The following is a 26,939-nucleotide window of genomic DNA, read 5'->3' as shown; positions in this document are numbered from 1 at the left end:
AGGCTCGAGCTGGAAATCAACATCAGAGACTTTCTCATTGCAACCCGATTCAGGAAAGTTAGCTGGGATATCAGCAGCTCTGTGCATAATAAGTTCATGAAACAATAAGAAGTCTGTGTAATTTCATTTGGAATTGACTCCATGCCCTCTATTCCATCCCTTTGGAAAACTCGATCTCCAAGGAGTCGAGGGTTCCTCTCTCTTTAATAACAGCTAAACACATCAACACTGCTCTTCCAAATGCCCCCTCAAGCCGTTAGGAACAAAATAAGAGATAGAAGTCTAATGAAAAGAGGTTTAATAGAAGAGCAAGGCAAAGTTGGCTTTCTGCTGTTTAACTCAATGGGATGGTCCTTGTGCCTGAAGACTGGCCCATTTTAATTGCACTTCTCTCTCATTTATAAGAGGAAGTATGCAGCGATACAGCTTTAATGAATCAGAAAGCAAGGCAGGCTATTCAGTGTCTTTCTCTCACACGCATTGAAGGATAATGTGATTGTGCTGGTTAGGCCCAAATGTTTTGGCACAGCCTTGTTGCAGACAACTGCCAGCTATACAGGCACACACGCACGCACGAACGCACGCACACACATAAAATTACAAACACAAATGATTATTAGCATTAAAGAAGAAAATAGAGAAAATACATACTAAAACTAAAACTAGCTCAGCCATCTATAATAATCTGCTGCATCCTTTTTTCCATCTTTTCAGGGATTTGATCAACTAGTGCAGTGCCTGTTGAAAATGTGCGTGTTCGGAACAGGATGATTGCTAGGCCTCCGGTATTACTGCTTCCAGTTTTCTTGAGAACCGCTCCAACCGGTGCAAACAACTTCATACTCGACACTGCGCTTCCTTGGGTTCCCCGTAATACACCTGCCAAGCGTAAAGTCGATCGGATGAACGGTTGTCGAGAAAATCCAAGGACAGACAGACAGACACTCAGGGGTTCAGGGCTTAGCCAGGACCCATTTGAATAAACTTAATGCAATGCAAAACAGCAATTGGCTTGCCCGGCTTGTTAATAGCCGGTGTATGTTCATTTTAGCTGTCCAGTTTGTAGATGTTTGTTAGATGGCACCAACATTTGGCCTAATCATAACTGGCCTGGCAACCCAAAGGCCAAGGTTTTGTTTCCAGATCTGTGTGGCGACTTATGATGTGGGTGGCGGGGAATTGTGAGCGTTAAACACTTAATTTCCTGCATTCAAGTGAAGGCTCTTAGGCATTCTGTTTTGCTTTCAACTATGTATTCTCCGGTAGATCGACTTTTCTTATTATATCTGAGTCAGCACACATGTACCCTAGGCATAATTTACTCCTCCCTCCTCTTTTGCGTCTTTTGTTTGGGGAAGTAACCTCCTTAAATGTGCATATGACAATTATTCACCTCAGTGATACATTAATTCATTTAATTAATTAATTAATAAACCCCTGGACTGTAATATTTCAGATGTTTTTGAGCAAGATTTCTGCTCATGTTCAATTCTCATGCTTTGTGCACATTCAAAATATATCTGTGTTCTCTGTGATTTGGAGGAGTCGTGATATGTTGAGAAAAATAAAGTGATAATAGGCTATTACAAGAACACAGTCACTATATTTCAGAAAATAATCTACCTGCACCGTAGTCTGCTTTGTATTACGTGATTGTCACGCTAATATGGTAGATCTCAGACCTTCTGACAGACACAGAGCCCCGTTTGAGACTCTGTCTCTGAATGACACAACATTTAGATAGGGAAGTGGCTGTACGCTGCTATAAATCGGAGGTGGAAGACCAAAACTACAGCAGAAATAAACCTGAAGCTGCACAGACCACGGAAGCCGCGCTGCTCATCACTATTTTTACAGAGAGAATGGACACTAAAGCGACGCACAGGTCTGCTTCAGAGCGGCACAGGAACTTCAAACTAAATCATTAGTATTGCACTCCTAAACTTTGTGTTAATGGCGTCAATGTATTAGACTGATTTGGCTATGATTCCTCCGAAAATTTCACCTTTCACAACTTTCCTCACTTAGAGACGGTTGCTAGGTGATAGCAACAAATACGTCATGCTGGTCAGACCCCGCACGTAGCTGCCGGTTTTATTTGCCTCGGAAAAATAAACTTAACAGTAAATAAACAGTCCTACCAGGAGTTCTACAACACACATGTAAGTTTGTAACTTTGTTTCCTTTATTAGTATTAGTATTTTATTATACTTGTTTTTGTAAAATAAAAATAAAATAAAAAAAAGAGAGCGAGGGCAAGAGATCCGGAGTAATTATAAAACATTCGGGGCTGTTTGCCGGGGACACCCAGGCCTAACGACGCCTCTGCAGATACTCCTTCCGTTTTAGTTAGATAATCTCATCATGACCATAGCCGTTAAATAATAACTCTATATGGACTCAATCAATAATCTCATCATTGACTTAGTCAAAGCTGCACCTATCATTCTCACATTACTCACTGCAACAGTAGGACTGATATGCAGTCAATCCAGTGGTTATTATAATCATAAACACCGCACTACTTTTGTCACTATTGTTATTATGACCACAAATAACCTCGCCGCCATCGGTTTTCTCCCGGGTTTACAGACAGAGATTGAGTCCACCTGGAGTATAGCAGCACAACAAAGCCAAATGCCTCAATAACAACAAGTAAAGGAGAGGAGAGAGTGAGCGGAGGCGTGAAGCTTACCTTCGCCATCTGTGCCTGGACTCCGCTGGCTTTGAGTGAGGCCACAGCCTTCTGGGCTGCAGCAGGGCTGTCAAAGTCCACAAAGCCATAGCCTGTACACACACAGACAACACAGAAGAAGAAGAAGATGATGATGATGAGAAGGAGGAGCACGGTGAGGGGGGAAAAAAAAAGGATAAAAGGTTGTATAATATCAGTTAATGTTGTTCTGAATATCGCTGAGCAAAACCAGCCAGCTGCATAAATCCTACAAATGTGTGAAAATCAAGTCAGGTCACGTATTTAATGAAAGCTGCTAGTTCCCCCCATTAAATGTGTTTTAGCACAGAACATCAACAGAACTGGTGTCAAAACAGTAACTCTTGCTATCTTGTTTATGAACCAAAAGATCTTCTAATGTCTGCTCAAGGTTTTGTTACTACAGCTCTTTTTTTAATGAAATCATGTCCATGTGTTGTAAAGCCTCTAATCTTTCATTAGTCTTTCATTGCACTAATGGCTGCTCCCCATTCATTCCCTGTAGATGTACTGTACATATACTCTTCATCATGACTCAATGCTGAGAGAATTCTTTACTTTTACATGTAAAATCTAATGGCTTCCTATTCTCTGACATTTAATATCCCACTGCATTGCATATGAGCCTTTTTTCATCCCTGCACTACACTAAATCTGTCAGAACATATGGGGTTCCTATAGTAGTGGCCAATACAAGTGACATGAAGAAAAATTCTCCACATTTAATGCAGCCATTAAAGTGATTCAGAGTCTTGTTTGAAGAAATAAAGACGCAAAGAGAATGAGCATCAAGTTGATTTCATTGCAATATGGTCTGCATCATTTTGAGAGTGTGTATGCGTGCACAGTCTATCTGCCAAATTGCTGACGCTCTGGGGATCTAGGTCGGGCACTAGAGGAAGCACTGAAGGACAAAAGGTCTGAACACGCACATATAAATCTCTTCTTTCAGAAATACGCCCTGTTTTGCTGGGTCACATGGGTGAGGCTGGAAAGAGATGTCAAATAGACAGAAAGAAGCTAAAGAGGCGCAGTCTGTCTGCAGTGTGAATGGCAGTTTGCGTGCAAGTGTGTGTGTGGTGAGCAAAACTGAGAGACTGTTAGTAGAGAAAGGTTTTTGACTGTGTGTTTATATGAGAGACTAATACAAGAGACATATTGACACACACACACACACACACACACACACGCATTAAGCGTTCAGAAAGCACAGCAGATTTGAAAATCCTGCTGTAGTTTTGAGTGGGCTGCGTGTGAACACAATTAAATGATCAAAAGCCTGACTCATTACAATCCTAAATGTAAACATGTTAAGAACGAGGGAATACACTTTCTCTTTCAATCTCTCACACACACACACACACACACACACACACACACACACACACACACACACACACACACACACACACACACACACACACACACACACACACACACACACACACACACACACACACACACAATTCCTAACATCTGTTCTTGTCTGTCTGTTCCAGGATTTGGAGCGACGCTGTTTTGCTGATAAGCAGATGATTTTTTTTGTATTGTTCAAAGGCAGCAAGATATGTGTTGCATGCACAAATATGTATACTGTTGCTAATGAGAACCCCCCCCTGTGCACAAACACACATTTATGTGCACACATTAACGACTGTGACAAACACATCTAGAGAAGCATGGATACACACACACAGTATGCAGAGAAAACTGATTTATAAACATATGCAAGCATGTACACACATGCACACTACATACACAGGCATCACAATTTTGTATCTATATTTATCTAATTAGGGCCACACCACAACAGTTGAACTAATTGAGAATGCACAAACATACATCAGTAAAGCATCTTGAAAGGCGGCAGGGTGCTTTTCATTTTATTTCACAAAGATTTAAAAAGTTCCATTTCTCATATCTCACACTTGAACTAACGGCTGTTTGTTTAACCACAGAATGTCCGTGTAATTAGTGGGAAAATAAAACCCCAAAACAGTTCACAACGGATCAATCACAACTAGTCCTTGTGTTTGATGGCAGTAGTTCAACATTACCGGCAGTGCACGTGGTTGTTGAAATAAAAAAAGACACATCAAAGTCTATAGGTGTATAGGTCTTGAGTACTACTGCATGTATGTTAAAAAAATTGTATGAAGCCTTTTGTGGATCCAGAGGGAGCTCATCCAAATCTGATGATTGAGTGATCTCAAGTGATGTCACTTCAGCGTTGGTCGGGTCCAAAGACTACAAGTTTGCAAATGAAGAAAAAAAAATCTCGGGGTGTGGAGTTCACCAGACCCCTTTAGCCCGCTCCTCATCTCTGCTTTAGGCTAGTGGCTCGATGCCACAGTAACCACTCCTAACATAACACACCCAAATCTCTGCTCGAGTTGTATTGTGGGTAATGTAGATGGCAGATTTTGACAAGGAAGACGAATGCGTGGAATAAAACAAGGCGATACATCTGGTTCTGCTGCACTGATTTTGATGCTTTATTTTTCTATTTTTGACTGTCATCATCATGAGTCTGTCAATGCAATAGGAGTGCAATGCCAGATCGGTGGAGTACTCTTATAAAGCTACTTAGAAATAATGAACTGTATGACTTTTATGTGTGGTAGCCATATAATGTCACACACCTTTATTATAATAACCATATTATTGCACATCAGTAAAGTTTCAGTTCATTATTGAGAGCCATCAGCCTCTACACAAAACAAATCATATTTACGAGAGTATAAAGCTCCTGAACAGCACTGACTCGGCCTAATTGTCTCACTTAGAGTAGTTAATTTGTTAAGTAGTTTATTTAATCACTTCCATTTCCTCCTTTGTAATAATTAAGCATGACATTCATTATGGATTATTATATTTCTGTGTTATGAGGGCGGCAGGGGGTTCCATGATACAGCAGGTCTGCACAAAATAAATGTCATTTTATTCACCATCAATCCCCTAAGGCCTTAATAGCCAATTTTCAATTATTTGGATCCATCCAGGACTTTTAAAAAGTTAGGTTTTTAATAGAGACTAAATAAAGAGGCTACAAAAATATATATCTTATACAGTGCAGCAGCAGGATGGTATTTTTCCCACTTGGTATTATTACTATAGGGATTGGCTGCTTTGTATATTAGCATATTTGCACAACTTGAATGCAGTTGATTTTGTTGAATGGTGGCGACGTATAGTGCTAGTAAGAGATTCTGTAGAGTGAAAACAAAGCACGTAGGTGTGATCAGCCGATTGGTTTATAACCATCAAACTAGAGGCTTGAGACTTTAATCTGCAACGTAACCAAGAGCCACTTCTTGGATAGGCTCTGTTTACAGTGATTTACTGACCAACTGTGTAGCTCTTATCAAATGTTTAGTTAGTACTGAAGTACCAGAAAATGCTGTCTATGTCTGAGGAACCTTGTACACTTATAAATATTAAAATATTGAGTTGTTGTAGATGCTGGCATGTAATCTGGCTTTGCCCTGCACACAAGAAAAACACCTATAGCCAGACACCATCCACCATTCATGTCTCGAGACATGAATGGTGGAGGTATTTTTTCTCAAAGTGCTCATCTAATTGACAACTTTGGTATGATAGACCATCAGCCTTGAAATGTGCCATTTGCTTTGATTGTATTCATCACTCAAGGAGTGATCTGTGTTTTGTGAAAATGTATTTGCCCCTCCCTCTAGGGAGGTCAGAGGTCAAGTATCAGCAACAGAACACATCCCAGGAGCTGGTAGGGATTTATTGTCTTGCTCAAGGACACTTCAGCTTAGTGGAAGCTGCTTGAATCTGTAAGTAAATGCCTGCCTTCCAAGCTGATGGACAGTTTTCCAAATGATTACGCCACACTACTGCCCGACATGTAATTTGTAAATTTTCATATAACCTAACCTCTTTAGTTTGGTGAAAACCCTCATCTCAGCTCTTCTAGGCACAATAATAAGGATATTTCCAGAGAACGGAAGAAATAAAATAATATCTCTGAATTATATAACCCTTATTTGTGCCCTGTCCCTCCCATCTGTGGCCTTATGATGACACAGAGATTAAAATTCCTCTTGCTCAGTCAGGCCTGACAAATATTCCAATCGTGAATGAAAAAAAAGAAGAAAAAAATAAGTTTTATTACGAAGCACAGGTCCACATGAATACACATTTGCGCTCATACACAGATGGAAGCACAGATAAACATGAGCACAAGCGCAACACACACACATGCGCAACACACACACACATGCGCAACACACACACACACACACACACCCACACACACACACACACACACACACACACACACACACACACACACACACACACACACACACACACACACACTCCCATCTAATCTCCTGAGCTCCCGGAGTTCCTGGCCATAGGCCATTAGAATGGGCTAACCGAGTAGAGAGGGAAAAGGAGAGCGAGACGGAGCAAAGGAGGAATGGGAGGGAGAGAGTGGCAGGCAGGCAGAGAGAGAGAGAGAGAGAGAGAGATGAGATGAAAAACAGGAGGGAGGTGGAGAAAAGGCAGGAGACATGGAGACAGTGAGAGGGAGAGCGCTTGTCTTTGGGAAATGGAAATCCTTTACAATCTAAAGTGGTTTCCTCTCCCTTCCTTCCTCCATCCTGTGCTCCGTGCCCTCTCCCTCCCCCAGAGCTCCCACGCTGCTAACTAGAAAACTGTCAGTGTATTTAACATTGAGCCCAATACAAAGCTGAGGATTTTACAAAGAAAATCTTTTTTTTCAGAGAACAGAGCACAGTGGCAGAATGTAACTAAGTACATTTACTCAAGTACTGTATTTGAGTACAATTTTGACGTACATGTACTTTACTTGATTATTCATTTTATGCTTTATACTTCTCCTCCACTACATCTCAGAGGGAAATATTGTACTTTTTACTCTAACACTATATTTATGTTGCATTAGTTACTTTGTATATATTGATGCTAACACTTTTCTACTTTTACTTAAGTGAAAGATGTAAATATTTCTTCCTCTGCTGACAAAGCAAAAATGTTGCTTTCTTTGTTCATTGAAATGGCAATGCATTAAACAGTAATTATCAGGAAAGTGTTGTTTAGGGCTAACATTTTAATGTATCTATGCACCATATATTCATATATTGTTCCAGAGAGAAACATTCACTTTTTAGGGTAAAAGAAGCAAAGAAGCCTTGAGGGGCTTGTGGGGTTTTCAAAAGCTGAGGAATCGTGAAATTTCAGAACTCAACAACAATTTAGAAATTATTTAGATGAAGCAAGACCACCACAGAAATTGGGATCAATATCCCTGCAGACAGCAAAGGAACAAGACTATTTATTTACCTTTATTTTTATCTTTTTGTCTCTCACGCTCTCTATACTCTTTCCTCTCTGCAAAATCTTACTGAAAAGAGGATGTCTGCTAAATCATCACTTTCAAGGGGTCCCCTTCCTTTTCTGTCAGCCCCAGGTTATTTTTACCCCCACCCTCCCCTCCCCCGCCTCCTCCCATCCATCCCTTCCTTTCCAAGAGAACTCTCGGTGCCAATTTGTACTCCCTTAGTCACGCTAAGCACTTATCTTGTCCCCACTGAATGCCTCTGCAATCAAACCAACACTTATCCGGTTGTAAGGCATTATAATGGCCGCCTGATAATGAAACTCCTTCATTGTGCGTTAACATGATGATGTCTACATCACAAGCAGCGAAATTGCTGATGTGGGCCACAGCCTGTAGAAATCGCCTATGCTGCTGCAGCTGCTGCATTCAATAATAAGCATAAATCTACAGCTGAAGATATCAGTTTGCATTTTGAAACACTCTCACTAATGTTAAGCATTCATAAAGGCCTCGTCTGGAGTATATCCAGAGTATAGTGCCTGATCCAGTGCCAAGATTACCCCTACTATTTACATGCAAACACACAGACTCTTTGCTTTTTACAAAACAAAATTTTTTTACCTGGATTTTATGTAATAATGAAAGTTGTGTCTCTTCTACAAGATGACAAAAAGAAAGCCAAACATTGCACATCTCATTCACTGAACTTTTTTTAAATCTAATTCTGGACAAGATCTAGGAAACATGAACATGGACAGCGGATGCACCAGCAGTTCTATTTATGCTACATTGGGTGTCTGCTTAAACGTACGTGTACACACCTTTCCAGTCTTTCCATATATTACATATATGAAAAAGGCTAAATACTTGGTCAAAATGTGACACAAACAAGAGTAAATAGTGCATTTGTTGAGGACTATTTTCAGCTGCGGATTAATACACATTTGGTGCTCTAGTGAGTGTTTATGGAAGAACTATGTGGGATTTACTCAACATAAACATGTGCCCATGTCCATTGTAATGAAAAAACATGTCACCCAGTGCAAGGGTGTGGCTCATTGGTGTGTTTTAACAGTTTTTGGACACTTTTGGAAATTGCTATTGCAATACTCGTTAGTAGAATAGTCTGTTTGTTTTGCTTTCTTACAGTGATGCTTTAGCTGCTTGCTCTCACCTCTGCTTGCATATTCTTGCTTCTGTGAGAAACTACGAGATGGATACTTAAATTCTTTTTTTTTAATGTATATTTCAACATTTACTGTATATGACCTCCTCAGTACTGCGTAAGCATAGCCTACCAATAGCACAAGCCTGTACTGCAGTGACTGGAAACGTGGCCCTTAGCTGAAGCTAATTAGCAGCAAGATGCCTCCCTTCTTCACAGACGAAAAACTTCTTCAGAAAGTTGCAAACCAATTGAAAACCAAAATAAACAGGCTAGAAGTGAATGTGGAAGTGAATGGGCCTTGTGGGAATAACACCACTTTACCATGACAAAACAGTGGATAACTGTATGCTGACACACATTTAATTAGCACCAACAAGACTACAAAGAAACAGGAGGGCTGTGTACCAGGTAATAAATCTACAAGTGATAGTCCTCCCTTGCACTCTCTTGGTGCAAAGTCTAAGAGTAAATCATTTTCCTGGGAAATGGGAGGACGAGTAACGGGCAGAGCGCAGCACCCTGAGATTTGTGATATGACCGGCTGGCCTGCATTATCGTCCAGGCAGAGCGCCTCTTCAACCCCTGTACTTAGTAGGGAACATCTGTGGAACTAGCAACAAAACAACTCCCCACAGCTAGTGTGCAACAGATATGCTGTACTGCTGCAGGACCCTGGATCTCCGTCTGATGAACTGGATTATGACTTATCGTCCCACAGCAGGGGTAAGGACTGAGAGTAACTCAAAAAGCGAAAGGCTACATGAAAATATTTAGTAAAAAAAAGGAATCTTCTGACTTGACAAAACAGTGTTTCCTCTAGGATTTTTTTTTCAGCAGCTGGTGGAAAGGGTTAATGTTGATTAGGGTTGAAAATTAGTGGGGGTGCACTAGTCTAGTAGCTACACTGCTGGCCAGCAACAGCAATGAAAAATATCGTAGGTGTTATGGGTCCAGAGAGTGGTCCCATACAAACAGTGTGTCTGTGTATGCAATGGTTACTCAAAAGCATCATATGTGTTACAATTATATTCCAGGATATTGTGTCCTTTCTCTCACACAAATAGTTCTATTTCAGTTTTTGGACCATAATAAAATCAGATCAGAGTCCATTCAGTTTACAGATATCACATATAATGAACAATTACAAATACATACCATATTTTACAATGTACAACTCAGATCACATTTTCACTTACTACGACCGCTAATTTGTCATTACAACACTGTAGGGCTGTCCCAAACGATTATTTTTTAAACGATTATTCGAGCAATTATTTTTTCGATTAGTCGACTAATCTAACGATTAATTTTTCAATTAATCGAACGATTAATTTTTCACTTAACGATTAATTTCCCATTGCTCAATTATTAACAATTTACACAAAACTAATTTCAATAAGGCTCAAATCTCTATTTATTCAAATTGTTTAACACTGCACTGTTATTATTTTTTAGTGCAACCTGAAGCCAGATATAGGCTATCAATCCAACCACAAAATAAAGTCACTTTCAGGAAGAATACAAAAATTAAAAACTTAAAGTAAACAGAGCAAGTGCAAAAAGAGTAGCCTGTATCTGCATTTTTTTTTTTTTTTAGTTTAATTATTTGTATCTAAAGGCTGGTTACGCACTGTAGGGAGGAGAAGTTGGACAGGTTTTTTTTGTCTCGTTCCAGTGATTGGCACATCTGGGTGATGGCGTCAGATATGCATTAGAATGTTAGATGTATTTCCACTCACATACCCAACAACTGCTGAACAACGCCGACACACAGTCCTCGTCTTATCCACCACTCTCTCGCCTGTAGCCTACTACTGGAACTGACCCGAAGACCGACGTTTTCGAGGCAGGGACGGCACCAGGCGGGAGGGCATGACATGGGACCTGACAAAAAACTGCATGTAGGCGGAGAGCTCTGCTAGCTTCAAAGCTACAGATTAGGTGTTCCTAGAACCCGCGTATCTAACAGTAATTCCGCATTACATTAGTTCCGCATTACATTAATTAATTTGCACGCAAGTTTTATTTATTTTATATAGTGACGTGTCGACGCAAATTATTTGTGTCGACGCATTTACGTAATCGATGCCGTCGACTACGTCGACGAATCGTCCCAGCCCTACAACACTGTATACATGCATTCCTTCTGGCTTTATACTTAAATATGAGCAGGCTAGTCCATATTGTGAACAAATTAAACACAGTATGTAACTTAAAAGCATACATAACTCAATGGTGATATCAAGTAAAGTCAGCGTTTGCTTTTTTTTGGCCAAAGTAAGGTTAGGATAACATTAAAACCTTAGCTTCACAAGCCTAAACTGAAGCAACTTGAACTGTATGTAAATGTGAGTTTTAAATAGTAAGTGAATACAAAGTGTCACAGGAATACGTCTCTTCAGCGGGTTGCCACTCCAAAATGTATAGCGGAAACACTGCAAAAAGAATCCTGCATATCGTGGCAGCACACCCAATTGTGAAAAAGATCATACTGCACATAGGGTCAAATGATGTTGTAAAGCAACAGTCTGAAGTACTGAAACGGGACTTTATTGATCTGCTGAACGCAGTCAGCTCTCTGAATGCTGTGTCCCTCTACCACCAGTCAGAAGAGGTGTTGAGAGATTGAGCAGATTGTTAGCAATGAACTGCATGTACCACCCATTCAGTGCATTTTATTAACAATTTCAACTTTTTCTGGGACTTCAGACATCTTTTTAAGGCAGACAGACTTTTCCTTAGCAAGTCAGGAGTAAAGCTGTTCACCTCGAACATATTTTACTTCCTGAGTCACCCTGTTCCCTCTGCCAAGGACACAAGACATGAGGACTCTAAACAAGAGGAAGACATAACACAGCGTGGCAGAGATCCACCTCAGCCCCCAGCTGAGGAGAGCTTTGACCGTGGGACACTCAGAGCTAGGACGAGGACTCTCAACCCCCCTCACCAACACTAACGCCCATCTCCTTTACCACTCCATACCACCGTTATCTCAACTCAACCTTTCGCCCCTTTCCCCCTCCTCCCCCTGTTGGAGCTCACTGACCAGATAAAGGAGCTGGTTAATGCTGGAAACAAATTTACCCACCGCCCTACTCCCATTATTCCCCCCCTGGCGTCCACCTGTCACAGTTTTGACACAACCTCCGAAGGTAAAACGCCAGGCATCTTGGGCCCCTCCACAACGGCAACAACCTCTGTCTCCACAGCCTGATAAGGATGCTTGTGTATGCTTGGGGTGGCTGTGGCTAAGTGGTAGAGAGGTCACCTGCCAATCGAAAGGTTTGTGGTTCGATCCCTGGCCCTGCAGTTCCATGCCAAAGTGTCCTTGGGCAAGACACTGAACCCTGAGTCGCCCCCGATGCTGCGCCATCGGAGTGTAAATGTGTGTGAATGTTTATCTGATGAGCAGGTGGCACCTTGTAAAGCAGCCTCGGCCACAGTGTATGAATGTGTGTGAATGGTTCCTGTACTATGTTAAAGCGCTTTGAGTAGTTGTTAAGACTAGAAAAGCGCTATATAAAAACAGTCCATTTACAAAATGCAGCAAGCTTTAATTGACATGTGCCAAGATATGGCTAGTGGAGTTGTTCCGATACCTATATATATAAAAAAAAAAATCAATTAAACAGATTTGTCTATTTCTTACGCTGCACTGTAACCTTTATTCTTATATTTTATATCTGTCTTAATCTATTTTAGCACTTTTATTTTTTATTCTCTTCAACAAATGTGATGAGAATGTGTTTCAATTGATTTTAATTGCTCTTTAATGTTTTATGTAAAGCACTTTGAATTCCCCTGAAATGTGCTATGTAAATAAACTTGCCTTGCCTAGAATATCACCACATTAAAGCAAATTAAGGTTGGTTTTGGTTTGGTTTGTAAGCATTGTGATGTGATCATAAATAAAACAGATGTTATTTTCCATGTGTAAATCATACTAAGCAGCATCGTATAGCATAGCATAACTGGCAAACATAATAATCATGAGCTGGAGCACTGAGGCTGTACTGAATCTGTTTTTTTAAACTCCACTTCAAGTAACAGCAATACAAAAAAAATATGAATTGAGAAAATGGAAGAGTAACAGATAATTATCACTAGGTTTATAGAATATTCTGTCTTTCCCCCGGCTGTGCTGTAATGATGTCACGACAGGCATTTCAATATGCTTTTAGAGCTCAAAGCAATATTTGATTATGTGATGCCAAAGCAGGTACTAGATTTGACTAGATTTATATAACTAGCCAGTTAGAAAGATCCAAGAAATAACGAAAGTAAAACAGTTTTCAGGGGACATTCAATAACGTTTGGTTTCATTATCATGTTAAAACAGGTAGGACTGCAATCATTTACTCAAAATATCTTATCTGAAGTAATCACAGCAGATGAAGTCTTAGAATTTGCATGAAGGTCTCTGCCATCGCTATCAATCAGAATGACTTTTCCTTCACTCATGCTATTGAACCTGATGTGCTGATTACAGGCCATTTGTGCCGTTGTCCTGAACCATGTCAGTGTACCTTTGAGTACAGCCCTGGCAGATGAGCAGCAATCATACTGAACACATGCTCTTGTGTGCCTCTTCAAAAGCAGACGACTACAATCATATTGATTAATGCTTTGTTCAGACCACTCCAACAATCAAGCAGACCCTCAACAGAAGACACTTGAGTGAGCCTCATTCACCACAGAGGCTATTTGAAACACATTGTGGCTGTTGTGTGGCGTTCTCTATTTTGACTTGGCCAATGGCGACAATGCCAACATCTTGCTTTCAAAAGCTGCTTAACTCTGACTATCATTAGGGTGCAATCCTGAAATCATCATCATGGAGAAGTGAAACCAAATAAAGGTACTCTAGCAGTGCATCATTTAGATAGATTAAAGGATGGCATGGTCATTATGGGAGTCAATACTGTTGTTATGTATACAGTGTAACATCACACACCCTTACAGTACCACATAAGTAAACTCACAATTCTGAGGCAAACAGAAGAACCTTGTGCAACAGCACGCACAGCACGATTGAAGTGCTTTGTTTTAATTTGACGTCACACTTTCAGACAGACATTTTAGCCCACTGTTAAAACATTTAGGCATTGATTAATTGGGGATGCAAAAAAAGTACTACAGGACGGGAAATATACAAAAAAATACACTCCCTAGAGTGCACTGTTTGGTCTGCCTGTAAGCTGCCAAGCTAAGGAACTGTTTGTTATTTATTTCAGGGGCCACCAGAGGAGTTTGGGGATCTTTAGTCAAAATAGACCTGACCCTCCCATAATATGGAAAAATTGCACATGGCAAAGATGTAAAGACGCCCATTGTTCTTTTACAGCCATGACATATGTGAGTTAACCTCTGCATTCTCATCTAACGCATCACACTCCTCTGTTATGGTGTGGTGGCCATTTCAGGAGATTTATTCACTGACATTGTTGTGGAAACACAATAAGCATGGAAACTAAATGCACACTTCCTGCATTACTTCAAATACTAAGTTACTCCTCTACTAAACTAGTATTTACATGAAATAAAACAAAACATTGAGACCATCCAACAAAGCACACTGGGTAATAACAAATTCAACACTGGTTGCTATGGACTCGTCACCAGGCTTCCTGAGTCATTGTATATTTTAGCATAGGTAAAGCTGCCAAAGCTGAACATTATCCAAAACTCCATTTCTAAGACGAGCATCAATTTGGGAGCTTGGATGCTACCACTCCTTCCTTCTCAAATGCCTTGATAAGGCTGTCGTTTGCATCATTTCACAAATAATCACCAGGACCAAAAGGATATTTGAGTCGGGTATGGCTGCAGCCTGGAGACCTCCCGTCTCATGCCATCCCGGCTTGGTGCTGTCCACGAGCTTCGGCTTTTCAAAATAAAAGCCTGCGTCTGTTCCGCTATATATTTTCGTACGGTGTTTTGGATGTTTTTGAACTAAACAGTATGGCAATCATGCTAATGAATAAAACTATTTTTTCAGCAGATGTCTTAGTTACAACACGATGGAGCTAGCAAAGCAGTTTTGTGTTTATATGTGCGAGCGGGATTTATTCAGTTTGGGAAATCCCACGGTCTCTAAAGCTACAGCTCAAATTGTCTGGCTGACTAAACAGGGAGGGACCCATCTGCTAGCAATAGGGGCCGAGACTGAGAGAGCTATATGGAGCTACATGGATAAATATGCACCAAACAAGCCACTTTGAAATGTTGCTGAAATGTTTTCATGAATACAAAAGTTGGGTGACCCTCCCCCCTAGACTAAAAATAACTGGATGACCCTCCAATCAACAAAGAATAAAAAGACATGACCCTCCCCTATTTTCCTCCGGTGGTCCATTCCATAAATACTGAACGGTCCCTAATCAATTCCATTTTCCTAGACTGAAATCTCATATCAGAGTTTGTCAGTTATGACTTTGCAAGTCACACACATAACCACACTGGATAAAGTCAATGGATTCTCACTCACCTTTGCATTGGTTGGTGTTCTTGTCCAGGATCGCCTTTGTTGACACAATCTTCCCATATCTGTAAAAACAACAATGACATATTCTGATTAGTTGTTATATCAGTTTTGCTATTTTTAACATCTGGAGCAATAATGGTTGTTGTTTGAGTGTTATGGATGTGGCATTGCTCTAGGGTAGTGGTGGCAATGTCTGTAGTGGTCATTCTGTCAGTCCACCATTTTGGTCCTAGAAATATTTCAACAACTTCAAATGTTGTACAGAGATTCATGTTCCCCAGAGGTTCAATTGTAATTATGTTAACTTTTTATATATCAGGTAAAAATAGTTGTCCATTGTCGGTTTGTGCAAAACTAATGACATTTCCCATCAGCGTTAGCTTTTGTGTTAAGTGCTAATTAGCAAATCTAAACATGCTAACATGCTAAACTGAGATGGTGAATTTGATACACATTATTCTTGCTACTAATCGGCATGTTAGCATTATCATAGTTGTCATGCTAGTATTAGCATTTAGCTCAAAGCACCACTTAAGTAGTGTCGAAATTCAAGAAATGTTACCTCCTCTGAGACAATAGTTTTAGGTGCAACTGTAAAGATGTTTCCACAAAGGACAAAATTAAATTAAACTGAACAAAGTCTATTCATAAAACAGTTTCTCGGGTGTCTACAAGAGACTCCACATCATCAGTTACATTTTCTATCTATGCTCCTATCCATCCATTCTGTCCTTATCTGTTTCAAATCTCACCCGTAGGCCTCAGAACACAGACAGTACTGTCTCATAAATGATGGTAATAACTAGACATCGGTATGGCACCCAATCCTGCTTGGAGGGCCTATAAGAGAGACAAACGCCATACCTCTTTCTATCTGTTCTCTGTGCCAACTTTTAATGTCTGTCCGTTTCAATACTTCACTGTCTGTCTTACGTTTGAACCTGTGCCTCTCTTTGTCTTCTTCCTTTATTTCCCCCTTTATCACTTTTCTATTCTCCAGCTCTCTGTTCTCAGAGAGAAGTTAATAATGTTTCTTATCAGCCCATACTTTCAGTCCTCCTGGAAAGAGAGAAAACTGAGAAAGAGGCTGAGAAGGTTTGAGTAGAGAGGAAAGAAAAGACAGAGAGAGGGGGAGAGAGACTCAAGACCAGAAAGCTTGGATCGCTGAGATCAGTCTGGATCACTGCCTAGCTCTGTGGATGAGACTTTTTAATTAATGTTTTAACGCTGCTGCACAATGACAGACTGGCTGAGTGACTATCAAACAGATTGACAGACTGGCTAGCTGACTGGCTGATGGCCACAGGTGAGGGATGGAAGCATATTCCCTCTTCCCTTTCACAGAAAAAGAGGGAGACAACTAGGAGGGAGACAGAAAGGATAGAGAAATCAAGAGAAGATACAGTGTGGGAGGTTACAAGCCGAGAGGGTGAATAAAGCGACGGGAGGAGGAGAGAGACACTCGGAGGGATGAGAAAGAGATGAGGAGAGGGAGAGCAGTCAGTCAAAAGATAAAAAAGAGACACTGAAGGCGAGGAGGAAGCGAGGTATTCAGGGAGCGATAGGGAGATAGTAAGAGGTGTTTAATAAAGAAGAGATCATTTAGTTGTCACCATCAGGAGAGTCTCTGTCAGCCAACTGCTTCTGTCAGTTAGAAAAAGAGAACAGAGACGAGCTCGCCTGACAGCTTCACATCAAACTCTATTGGGACAGGAGACTTTAGAAATAACGACAGACAAAAGGCTTTAAAAGGCTGCTATCACACATAACACGATAGCTGAGCAGCGTATGATCTTGAAATTGGGAGAGAGAAAATCACTGCTTTTTCAGACAATGCATAATTTCACAGATTTTTTCTGCAATTTGAGATATTTTTAGGGTATTTACAAACCCACCGATTGTGTCAGGCTAAAACCAAATCTGATGTTTGTCTGAGTGTTGTTTTTTTACAAAGTCATAGCTGGTGGTAAACAAGGTCTTTGGCCTGCAATTTGGGGAGCAATCCAACTGTTGCAGATGCAAAAAACACTGGAAAAACAAGGCAGGTCTAATCGCCCACACACATACGCAAAGACAAACACACATGCAGACGCACACGAGAGGCAACATCGTAGATCAAAAACACCAAAGCGGTAATCACACACATTACACACACCATCTGGCAATACCCAGATCTTTGTTGACTTCGGCCTCAGTGTGATCCAAACTTGGTGTGTGTGTGTGAGTGTGCGTGCAAACACATACAATGCATGTGTGAGTGAGTGTGAATGCATGACAAAGATCTCATGCACCATTGGTGTTTTGGCAGGTTGTTTTTCCCGGCAGAAAACTGAAACATTTCCAGACTGTTTGTTCGTTTGCGTGTGTGTGTGTATCGGTAAAAAAAGAAAGAGTGAGAAAGAAAAAGAGAGATGTACTTGGCCTGACACATTATGAATCTTGAAAAAATATGTTTGGAGTGGAAAACAAACAGCGTATATTTAATGCGTGGCTGTGTCTGTGCGTGTGTGCGTGTTATCCTCAGATCAACGTGTGTGACGTACAAGTATAAATCCGCCTGTTCATTCTCTAATATAATGTGATAAAAACACAATTAAGCTAGACTGAAAAACAAAGGAAGAGTAGGAGGAGAGAGAGATGACACAATGGCCTTGGGGAAAATTCAAATTACAACAACACTGCGCCATTCCAAAATGGTGTCCCCTTCTGGACTTGATTCAGTGGTAAAATTCCATTTTATCCAGACAGCTACAGCGATCTGCTACTGGGGTGAAGAAATGGAAGAAAGTATTGATAATAGATCAGACGATAAAGTAAGGGTGTAGACGAGAGCTTGGAATAAGAGGAGAGGAAAAGTGCAGAATGTCCTGTTCTGTCTTAAAGTCCCAACTGGAGCCCTTTCATTGATCCAGCAGAAGCCGGCGCTAGTTGAAATAACATCGACCCACACTTGACCCAACGGCTGTGACACATGAGATACACATAAAAAAAACTATTCAAATACTTACGACAAATCAACAAAAGACTCCAAGGAGCCAGATGGTTAGAGTTAGCACTTCCTTATTCCATTATTCTCCATTGCGCCAAAGAAGCAGTAAGTGAATACGTTCTGAAAGGGATCTGGGTATGTCATTTGTTTCCACTGGATGTAAATCATGACTAAAGAGTCCATTATGGGAGTTAAGTGTGAAGCAACAGTGGAGCAATTTCCAACGTGCTAGACAAAGTGATCTAAACCACAGCCGGATCTGTAGTTCTGTAACCAAACTTGTATCTTCCCTTGATGTATATTGAAATTGTATTTCCAGTCTGCTCAGTTCATTCCCATAATGTCTGTTATTGTCAGTCCCATCCATGTGACACCACTTTTGTTCCCAATCCTGATTCCCCGTGCGTGTTGTTTGTTTTCAGGAGTGAAACCCTTCGAATACTAAGTTTTTCTTTTTCTTACCCTGCTGAAGTATCTACATTTTGTCAAACATCATAAAGTAATGCCAGGAGTAGCTCTCTCTTTTCTTTGGCTTTGTAGAAAAGCTACAAAGCCCCACAAAACAGTACTAAGCCAGAGAAGACCTTTTAGGACAAGCTACTTGTCTTCTTCAACACATGGAAACTCCTTAGTATTTTTGCCAAAACAGAACTTTTGATTTTTTTTTCCCCACCGAGATATGCGATACACAAAGACAGTAAAAAAAAAAAAGTGACAGTATTTTCCACACTGTCAAGGTTTAAGGAGGAATGTCAACATGAAACTCACCCAATTTTGGCAGGCTTGACAAAATCTGTGTGCACCTTGGCTGTGTGTGTGTGTGTGTGTGTGTGTGTGTGTGTGTGTGTGTGTGTGTGTGTGTGTGTGTGTGTGTGTGTGTGTGTGTGTGTGTGTGTGTGTTGTGTGTGTGTGTTAATGACTGATCCTCAGAGGGCCCCCACAGCGTCAGATCTGTGTTTTCATTTGCTTGTGGAGCACTGTCAGTCAATGGATGCTCATCGTTTGATGTCTACTGAAGCACAGTTGCCACACACCAACACACACATCATTTCTACATCTCTCCAGGATGTCTGTGAGTGTGTACATACATTATGGATATGTGCATGTTCTCTGAGTTTGTAAGTTGTGCGTGTTGTGTCTGAGGCTGTGTATGTGTTTGAGCGTGTGTGTGTGTGTGTGTGTGTGTGTATGCACGTAGGTTGGTCTCTGTGTGTGGTATCCCCTAATTGGGGATCCAATGCAGTTGTCTTGTCTCTTGCACTTCCTTCATTTGTCCCTCTCTCTGCCAGTTGGACTCACACAGAGGGAGGGACTGAAAGAGTGCAGTGCTTCAGAAGTCTTTGAATTCATTCCCCACATGTAGTTTAACATGTTCAGAGGCTATACAGAAATAAAGTCTTGGAGTTTGTCCATGATGAAAAGGCAATGTGCTATGACTTCAGAAGATAGCTTGATGTCACTGAAACAAGTTTATCTGCCAAAAGGGCTTTTTATGATGTTTCAGTGTCTGCAAGGCCAGTTAGGTGGTGCATTCAGGAATTGGTATTACATGCAGTAAACTAGTACTGTATGACCACAAATATGTGGTCATCATAAGGTAAACAATCACAAGTATAAACAAAACAAAAAAAGCTTTAGTTGAATTTGTTTTCCTATCCTTAGTGTGAACTTTTGCCATGAAGATTTATGTCAGACCAAAAAGCTGGGTAATACTCTATTTCAAATACATGGAGGGTGAATTGAGTTTAAATGAGTTTAATCTCCACTACGTCACTGGCCATAACTCTTCAGAGAGCTCAATACATTCTCCATTTAGGATCCTTAACATAGGATCTTTTTGTCAATGTAGTTAAAGTGAAATTACGTGTGACAACACCAGTGTTGGCAAAAGATCATGACTTTCTAGAAAAGAGCTAGTTGGTACTATGAGTTGTCCGACCACGTCAGAAGGCAAAAGTATTTATAACTGTTCCAAATGGCCACACTTGAGGTGGGGTGAAAATCTGACCATTATAGAGAGGAGTGTGATTCCATAATAGCTCAAATGGGGAAAACAGAGCATGCTTTCAGACTCTTCTGCAGAGCACTTGGCAGGTAACACTGTTAGTGCCTGGCACTCAGTTATAAACACAACAAGTGACAGAAATAGATGTGTAACGAACATAGACTGTAAAAAATAATGGACGTGATGTCACCCAGTGATTTGTGGACTGCCGTTTTGAAGCCAGCTGTTTGCATTTTGGCCGTCGCTATCTTGGTATTTTGGAGCCATAATTGACCATATTTGGACAAGAGGGCGGAGCTGGGGAGGATGACGCGGCCAAGCCAGTGTTGGTTGTGGTTACAATCGCAAACGTAAATGCGGACCTCCAGGCACTGGCGCCGTACATCTGTATTTACGGCAGCACAGAAAATCAGCAAACTTTCTCTTAAAATACCAGCTAACACTAGCTATCTAGCTTAGGTTGGCAAGGTGCTACCGAACACTGAACAATACATTTTTAGGTGACCAAGATGTTCCAATTAACTTTGATGAAGTGAACACACACAGCGAGACACACTCAGAAACAAGTTCACAGCTATTTTAATGTACAAATGGCTATGGTTAGCATTGCTAAGCCTCTGTTATCATTGACAGGTCAGGGTGTAGCCACGCCCCCAAACCATCCCCTGTTTTATCTTCTATAATAATTTACTAAATGAACATCATGCTGTATTGCAGTGGTGGGGGAAGAACTGAATCTCACTGGCTATTTCAACCGGTTGCAGAACAGTGCACACGTACGCGCACGGGCCACGGTGGAGCGCTCCATCGGATTGATTAGGGCAGATTGCTCTGTCTTGCATCAGCAGGGGGGGACCCTACTATAAACGGGAGAAAAAGTCTGCAACATTGTTTTAGCCTTTTGGGTTCTGCACAACATCGCGCAGGAAAACTGGGTGCCATAGCCGTTCCGCAACCAGTGGAAATTAGGAGTCAGTACTTAAAGCGTATCTTCCAATTGTTATCGGTATTTTTGAGAGTATGCGTGGAGTCAAATTTTAGTTTATAAGCATAATTAGATCGGACCCACTTTTAAGATTCACCGTATTCTCGTTTTTGGGTCAAATGGCCTCTTTGAATGGGAGAGCTAGGGGCACTCTCATGCTAGTCTCAAAATAGCTATTTTCGAAATACTAAGAAGGCTCGACACAACATGAAACTTTGCTTCAAGTATCACCAGGAGCTCTACACCTTAACGCAAGCATTGACAACATTCTTTGTGTACACAGATTTACTAAAAAGAAAGTTTCTGAGCAACTCACCGCAGCTGTTGTTGTTTCCGGCCACTACCACCTCGGCAGTCAAAACGAGTCAATATTCGAATGCGAATGAACAGACTCCATATGAGGCTCCTTTTTCAACTACAAGGTCAATATTGTTTTTCAATAGCGACAAAACAACAACTTATCCGTGCATTTATATGGAACTAAGCTTTAGGAGCTTTCCGTCTTTACTCTCCTCCCTGTTACGTTGCATTCGGAAATCGATTGTTTTTGACTGATAAAATGGCCGCAGCCGGACAGCTGCGGTGAGTTGCTCAGAAACTTTCTTTTTAGTAAATCTGTGTACACAAAGAATGTTGTCAATGCTTGCGTTAAGGTGTAGAGCTCCTGGTGATACTTGAAGCAAAGTTTCATGTCGAGCCTATTTCGAAAATAGCTATTTTGAGACTAGCATGAGAGTGCCCCTATCACTCCAATTCAAAAGGCCATTTGACCCAAAAACGAGAATACGGTGAATCTTAAAAGTGGCGATTCGGTCCTAAATATGCTTTTAAACTAAAGTTTGACTCACGTACATTCACAAAAATACCCTAGGATGCATTTTGGCGAGAGTTACGCTTTAAGTAAAAGTATAAATAACCAGAGACATATTTAGTTTAGTAAAAGTAGAAGTACCACAATGACAACCCTACTTAAGTAAAAGTAAAAAGTACCTGATTTTAAATGTACTTTAAGTATCAAAAGTACTTGCATAACGATTTATTCTGTTAATCTTATTTGCATATTACCATTTTAAATGGTAAAATGCAAATAAGAAAAAAAAAGTTGGTTAGTTGGTTAGTTTGCACCTTGGTGAGTGAGGGTACTGTGTCTAGCGACCCGCGATTTACAAAGGAGTGGTTCAGTTATTTTGATGCTGAGCTTCGACAGTATCCATGCTGTCCACTACCACAAACAAGGCCTGGCTTTTAAAAAAAGTTCATATCCTAACCAGCATAAAACGGAAATATGTTGTTAGAATCAGGATGCAGTTGGTTTTATTCATGGATGTATTTTAAGACAGTTTTATTTCCTTTAACCATGGGAGCGTAAGCAAATAAATTGTGTGAAGCAGCGGAAATGGGGAGGCGCTGTGAAGAGGTCCAGCCAAATAAATAAGATATGAACGCGTCTTAACGCAGCCTGGCGGAGAAGTAAACGACGCTGTGGAGAGAAATAGATGGCAACTATGATTTAAAAACGGGAATAATAAAAAAAAAAACATTTTCACTTTTACCGGAGACTGTATTACCGAGGGTCAGCAGCGCTGCGCCCAGGCTCAGGAGCACCGGAGCCAGCTTGGAAGCAGATGAAGGACCGGCGGTGCCCCATATATATCTATGGCAACCAAACTTCACTGGTGAGACAAACATGTGACGGTCAGGAAGACGTTTTGGCAGGGGGAAAAACTGATCAGAAAATGTAACGAAAATGTAACGGAACGTTGTAGAAATGTAGTGGAGTAGAAAGTATAGATAATTGCTGCAAAATGTAACTAAGTAAAAGTCAAAAGTATGCACTATTGATTCTACTTAAGTAAAGTACAGATACGTGAAAAATGTACATAAGTACAGTAACAAAGTATTTGTACTTGGTTACATTCCACCACTGCTGTATTGAAGCAGAATTGAAACGATTGAGACCATAAACTTGTTAGAAAACCGAGGTAATAAATCAAGTGAGAAGTAGGGTCAACTTCCCATAGACCTCTATAGAAACTGACTTCTTTTCGGAGCCAGTGGAGTTGCCCTTTGCTGGAAATGAGATAGAATACAGGTTTAAGGCACTTTCGCATCAGCATCACCGGAATTCGCTGCTAGGGAACAGATCAAATATGGGTTAAAGAACGTTATTAAAATTGTCAGACACAGGTGTCGGGGTAGGCACCTACCAACAACTATTCAAGAAAAAGGTTTAAGCCGTATTACTTAAATTAATTCTTGTCCACAGAGTTTTGCTAATAAGACAGTAAGATAATTAAAGATGGAATCCGTCTATGAAATACTAGACAATACATTTTAGGACAGACAGATATTTCTAGGTTTCAGGTTTCACATCAATCAACTGCTACCAAATATCAAGCACATTCGTTGGGACGCTTTTCCAATTTACATGAATTGGCATTTTCTACCTCAGCCTTCTGAGGATTAACGAGAGACTGCGAAGTCATTTAGTGTTTTATATAGGTCTTCAGTGATTTCTCCTTTTAGTGGATTTGAGCCGTTAAGTTTTCTGTCCTCATACAACCCCTCCATCATGAATTAGAGACTAGCAGATAGTTAGATAGATAGATAGATAGATAGATAGATAGATAGATAGATAGATAGATAGATAGATAGATAGATAGATAGATAGACAGACAATGTGTTGAGTCAGAGGAAGCGTGAGAGAGACAGACAGTGTCAGTTAAAATGAGAGAGAGAGAAATTGCCCTTGTGCTCTGCTTTAGATTCCGCTCACGTTCTGCTCTGTCCCCAGACGTTAAAAGTGTGTCCATAGTTTGGGCGACCGGGGGAGTGATTGGAAATGTCAGCTGACAACAGCACTTTTCACTGACACTCTGAGAACTGGCACAGAGACAGAGAGAGTGGGGTGAGGGGTAGACTGAGGGACAGGGGCAGAGAGAAAGAGAGAGAGAGAAGGATGGAGGGAGGAAATGAGGAGGATGACAGAATGTGAAAGGAGAGGATGGTGCTGGTAGGCGGGTTAGCACACACAAGAAGACCACGCTTGGTAACAAAAAGGATGAGGACAACATTGAGCTAAAAGTGTGTGTGTGTGTGTGTGTGTGTGTGTGTGTGTGTGTGTGTGTGTGTGTGTGTGTGTGTGTGTGTGTGTGTGTGTGTGTGTGTGTGTGTGTGTGTGTCAGCGTCAAGGGACTGTCCTTCTGTTATTCATGGTAACTATTTGCATGAATAAAATGCCTGTTTGTGTGTGTTTGTTTGCGCGCATGTCACATCAGTGAGTGACAGGAAACTGCTATTCAGTGTATTTCTGAAAGCCGCAGAGAGTTAGAAAGCCAAGGCAAAGACTGCTGCCCAACAGCACACACAGGCCCCCTCCCCCACTGACCTTTCCTAAATGTTACTGGCCACTTGGCAAACTGACTGGGCCTCTAATGAAACTTTTATTGGCCCCCATTTTTCACCCTGTTTCTCCAGAACGCCTCCAGGGCTAAGCTGAAATACAACAGGCTTGAACTGCAGCTGACATGCAGAAGGGCAAGGTATGGTGTGTGTGTGTGTGTGTGTGTGTGTGTGTGTGTGTGTGTGTGTGTGTGTGTGTGTGTGTGTGTGTGTGTGTGTGTGTGTGTGTGTGTGTGTGTGTGTGTGTGTGCTTGTGTGTGTGTGTGTGTGTGTGTGTGTGTGTGTGTGTGTGTGTGTGTGTGTGTGTGTGTGTGTGTGTGTGTGCGTGTTATAGTCTTCACTATTTCATTTTTATCCACCTTTTTTCCACCATTTATTCCAAAATCAGATCAACTAGAAATTCTGATGAGACAACGAAAGCCTTTACCTGCTGAATATTTAGCTCAATATATTATTCTCCAGTTACATTTGATAATATCAGGTAATAGCTGGAGGCAAACAGGACCTCTCTGGAAGAGCTGGTTTATCATTTGCATCATTCACCCATATATTAACAAAAAGATCAGATATGCTCAGCTATATTGCTGTGAACGTAAGAATACATGCTCAATAACAATGTCTCAATCAAGTATTCAAGTATTCCTATCAAAGTCATTTAATGCAAATTACTGATAATAACAATCCAGTTGGGTAAGATGTGTTAATACTGTTTTAAGAAAAATATAATCTGCAGATTTTAGTTAAAGGTTTCATTCAAAGTTAAATTTTTTTATAATCCTCTTTGTATCCAAAATGACGGGAAACAACAAAATCCACTAGAGAAACGACTATACTTTGCTATTTTTAGCATTTTTATCTTTCTAATTCTATTCTTTTAAACTCCATCTGTTGAGGGAGATCAAGGGAAATGACTGAAAGCAGCAGAGGGGACCTTGTGGTGAGACTGTTTCTGTCTTCCAGAACTTTCAACCTCAATGTTTTTAGCGTTTAAACAAAGAGCAATCGGGCATTTACAACACAAACTGTGTACAACAATTGCTGCTGCCAAAGCACAGTGGGTTAAAATAAACACTGTATCAGAACTTGTTCAGACGTAACCTAGCTGCTGGTGGATAGTGATGAGCCTTCATCAGCCCTACTATAAATCTTGCAGATCAGTTGTAATAAAGCTTTATATTTTAAATTGTGCTGTATCACTTGGTAGCATTGACTACAATGCAATTACATTTCTATTAATTCTAGTTTTACTACTTCTTTTATGGAATGAGTGGATATGTCCTATATGTAATATAGTCTTTAAACAATACATTTCCAAAACCGTTGGCATATATGTTTAAGTGCCCATATTATGAAAAAAAACACCTTTTCTGGGATTTGGGGTGTTATTTTGTGTCTCCGGTGCTTCCACATGAATACAAACTTGGATAAAAAACATCGGAGAGCGTAGGTATATGTAAGGAGATAACATGGCCACAGGCTAATTATTGCTAACTAAAATGCTAGTTAACATTAGTAATTAAACTTATACAGCTAATATATGTCGAAACTGCCTGCGAGCTTCTCCTGTACTATACGGTAATTCCTCTACTATGCAACAGTGAGTTGCGTGGTTATGACACAATCGTTAGCCTATTTTTACAAAAACGTCTACTACAGAGCTATAACTTGAGATACAAGGTATTGGAGCCTTTTATACATTGTCATGTTTCTTTAGAAATAAACAATGGACAAATAAAGTCTATAAACACTTCAGATGTAGAGTTATTCGCTGTCAAAGTGACGTCAAAATGAATGGCAGTCAATGGGATGCTAACGGGGGGTGAGTGCTTGTTAGCATCAAAATGGTGCCATAGGAGCT

At 40.6% G+C, this 26,939-nt stretch overlaps 1 protein-coding gene across 5 annotated transcripts in view; it reads right to left on the bottom strand.

Moving 5' to 3' along the window:
• The window catches only part of LOC120562174 (RNA-binding motif, single-stranded-interacting protein 3-like), a 192,603-nt gene that overhangs the window by 62,365 nt on the left and 103,299 nt on the right, over positions 1 to 26,939 (bottom strand). For all 5 annotated transcript variants that reach the window (XM_039805720.1, XM_039805721.1, XM_039805722.1 and 2 more), the window contains 2 exons: positions 15,704 to 15,762; positions 2,696 to 2,787 (listed from right to left, as the gene is read on the bottom strand). In XM_039805720.1, the coding sequence (XP_039661654.1) occupies positions 2,696 to 2,787; positions 15,704 to 15,762 (151 nt within the window). The remainder of the gene's footprint in view (positions 1 to 2,695; positions 2,788 to 15,703; positions 15,763 to 26,939) is intronic.

This window comes from Perca fluviatilis, chromosome 7, assembly GCF_010015445.1.
Source record: "Perca fluviatilis chromosome 7, GENO_Pfluv_1.0, whole genome shotgun sequence".
Taxonomy (NCBI): Eukaryota; Metazoa; Chordata; class Actinopteri; order Perciformes; family Percidae; genus Perca; species Perca fluviatilis.
The sequence above is the reverse complement of the archived record's forward strand: the minus strand, read 5'-3'. Positions and strand labels throughout refer to the sequence as shown.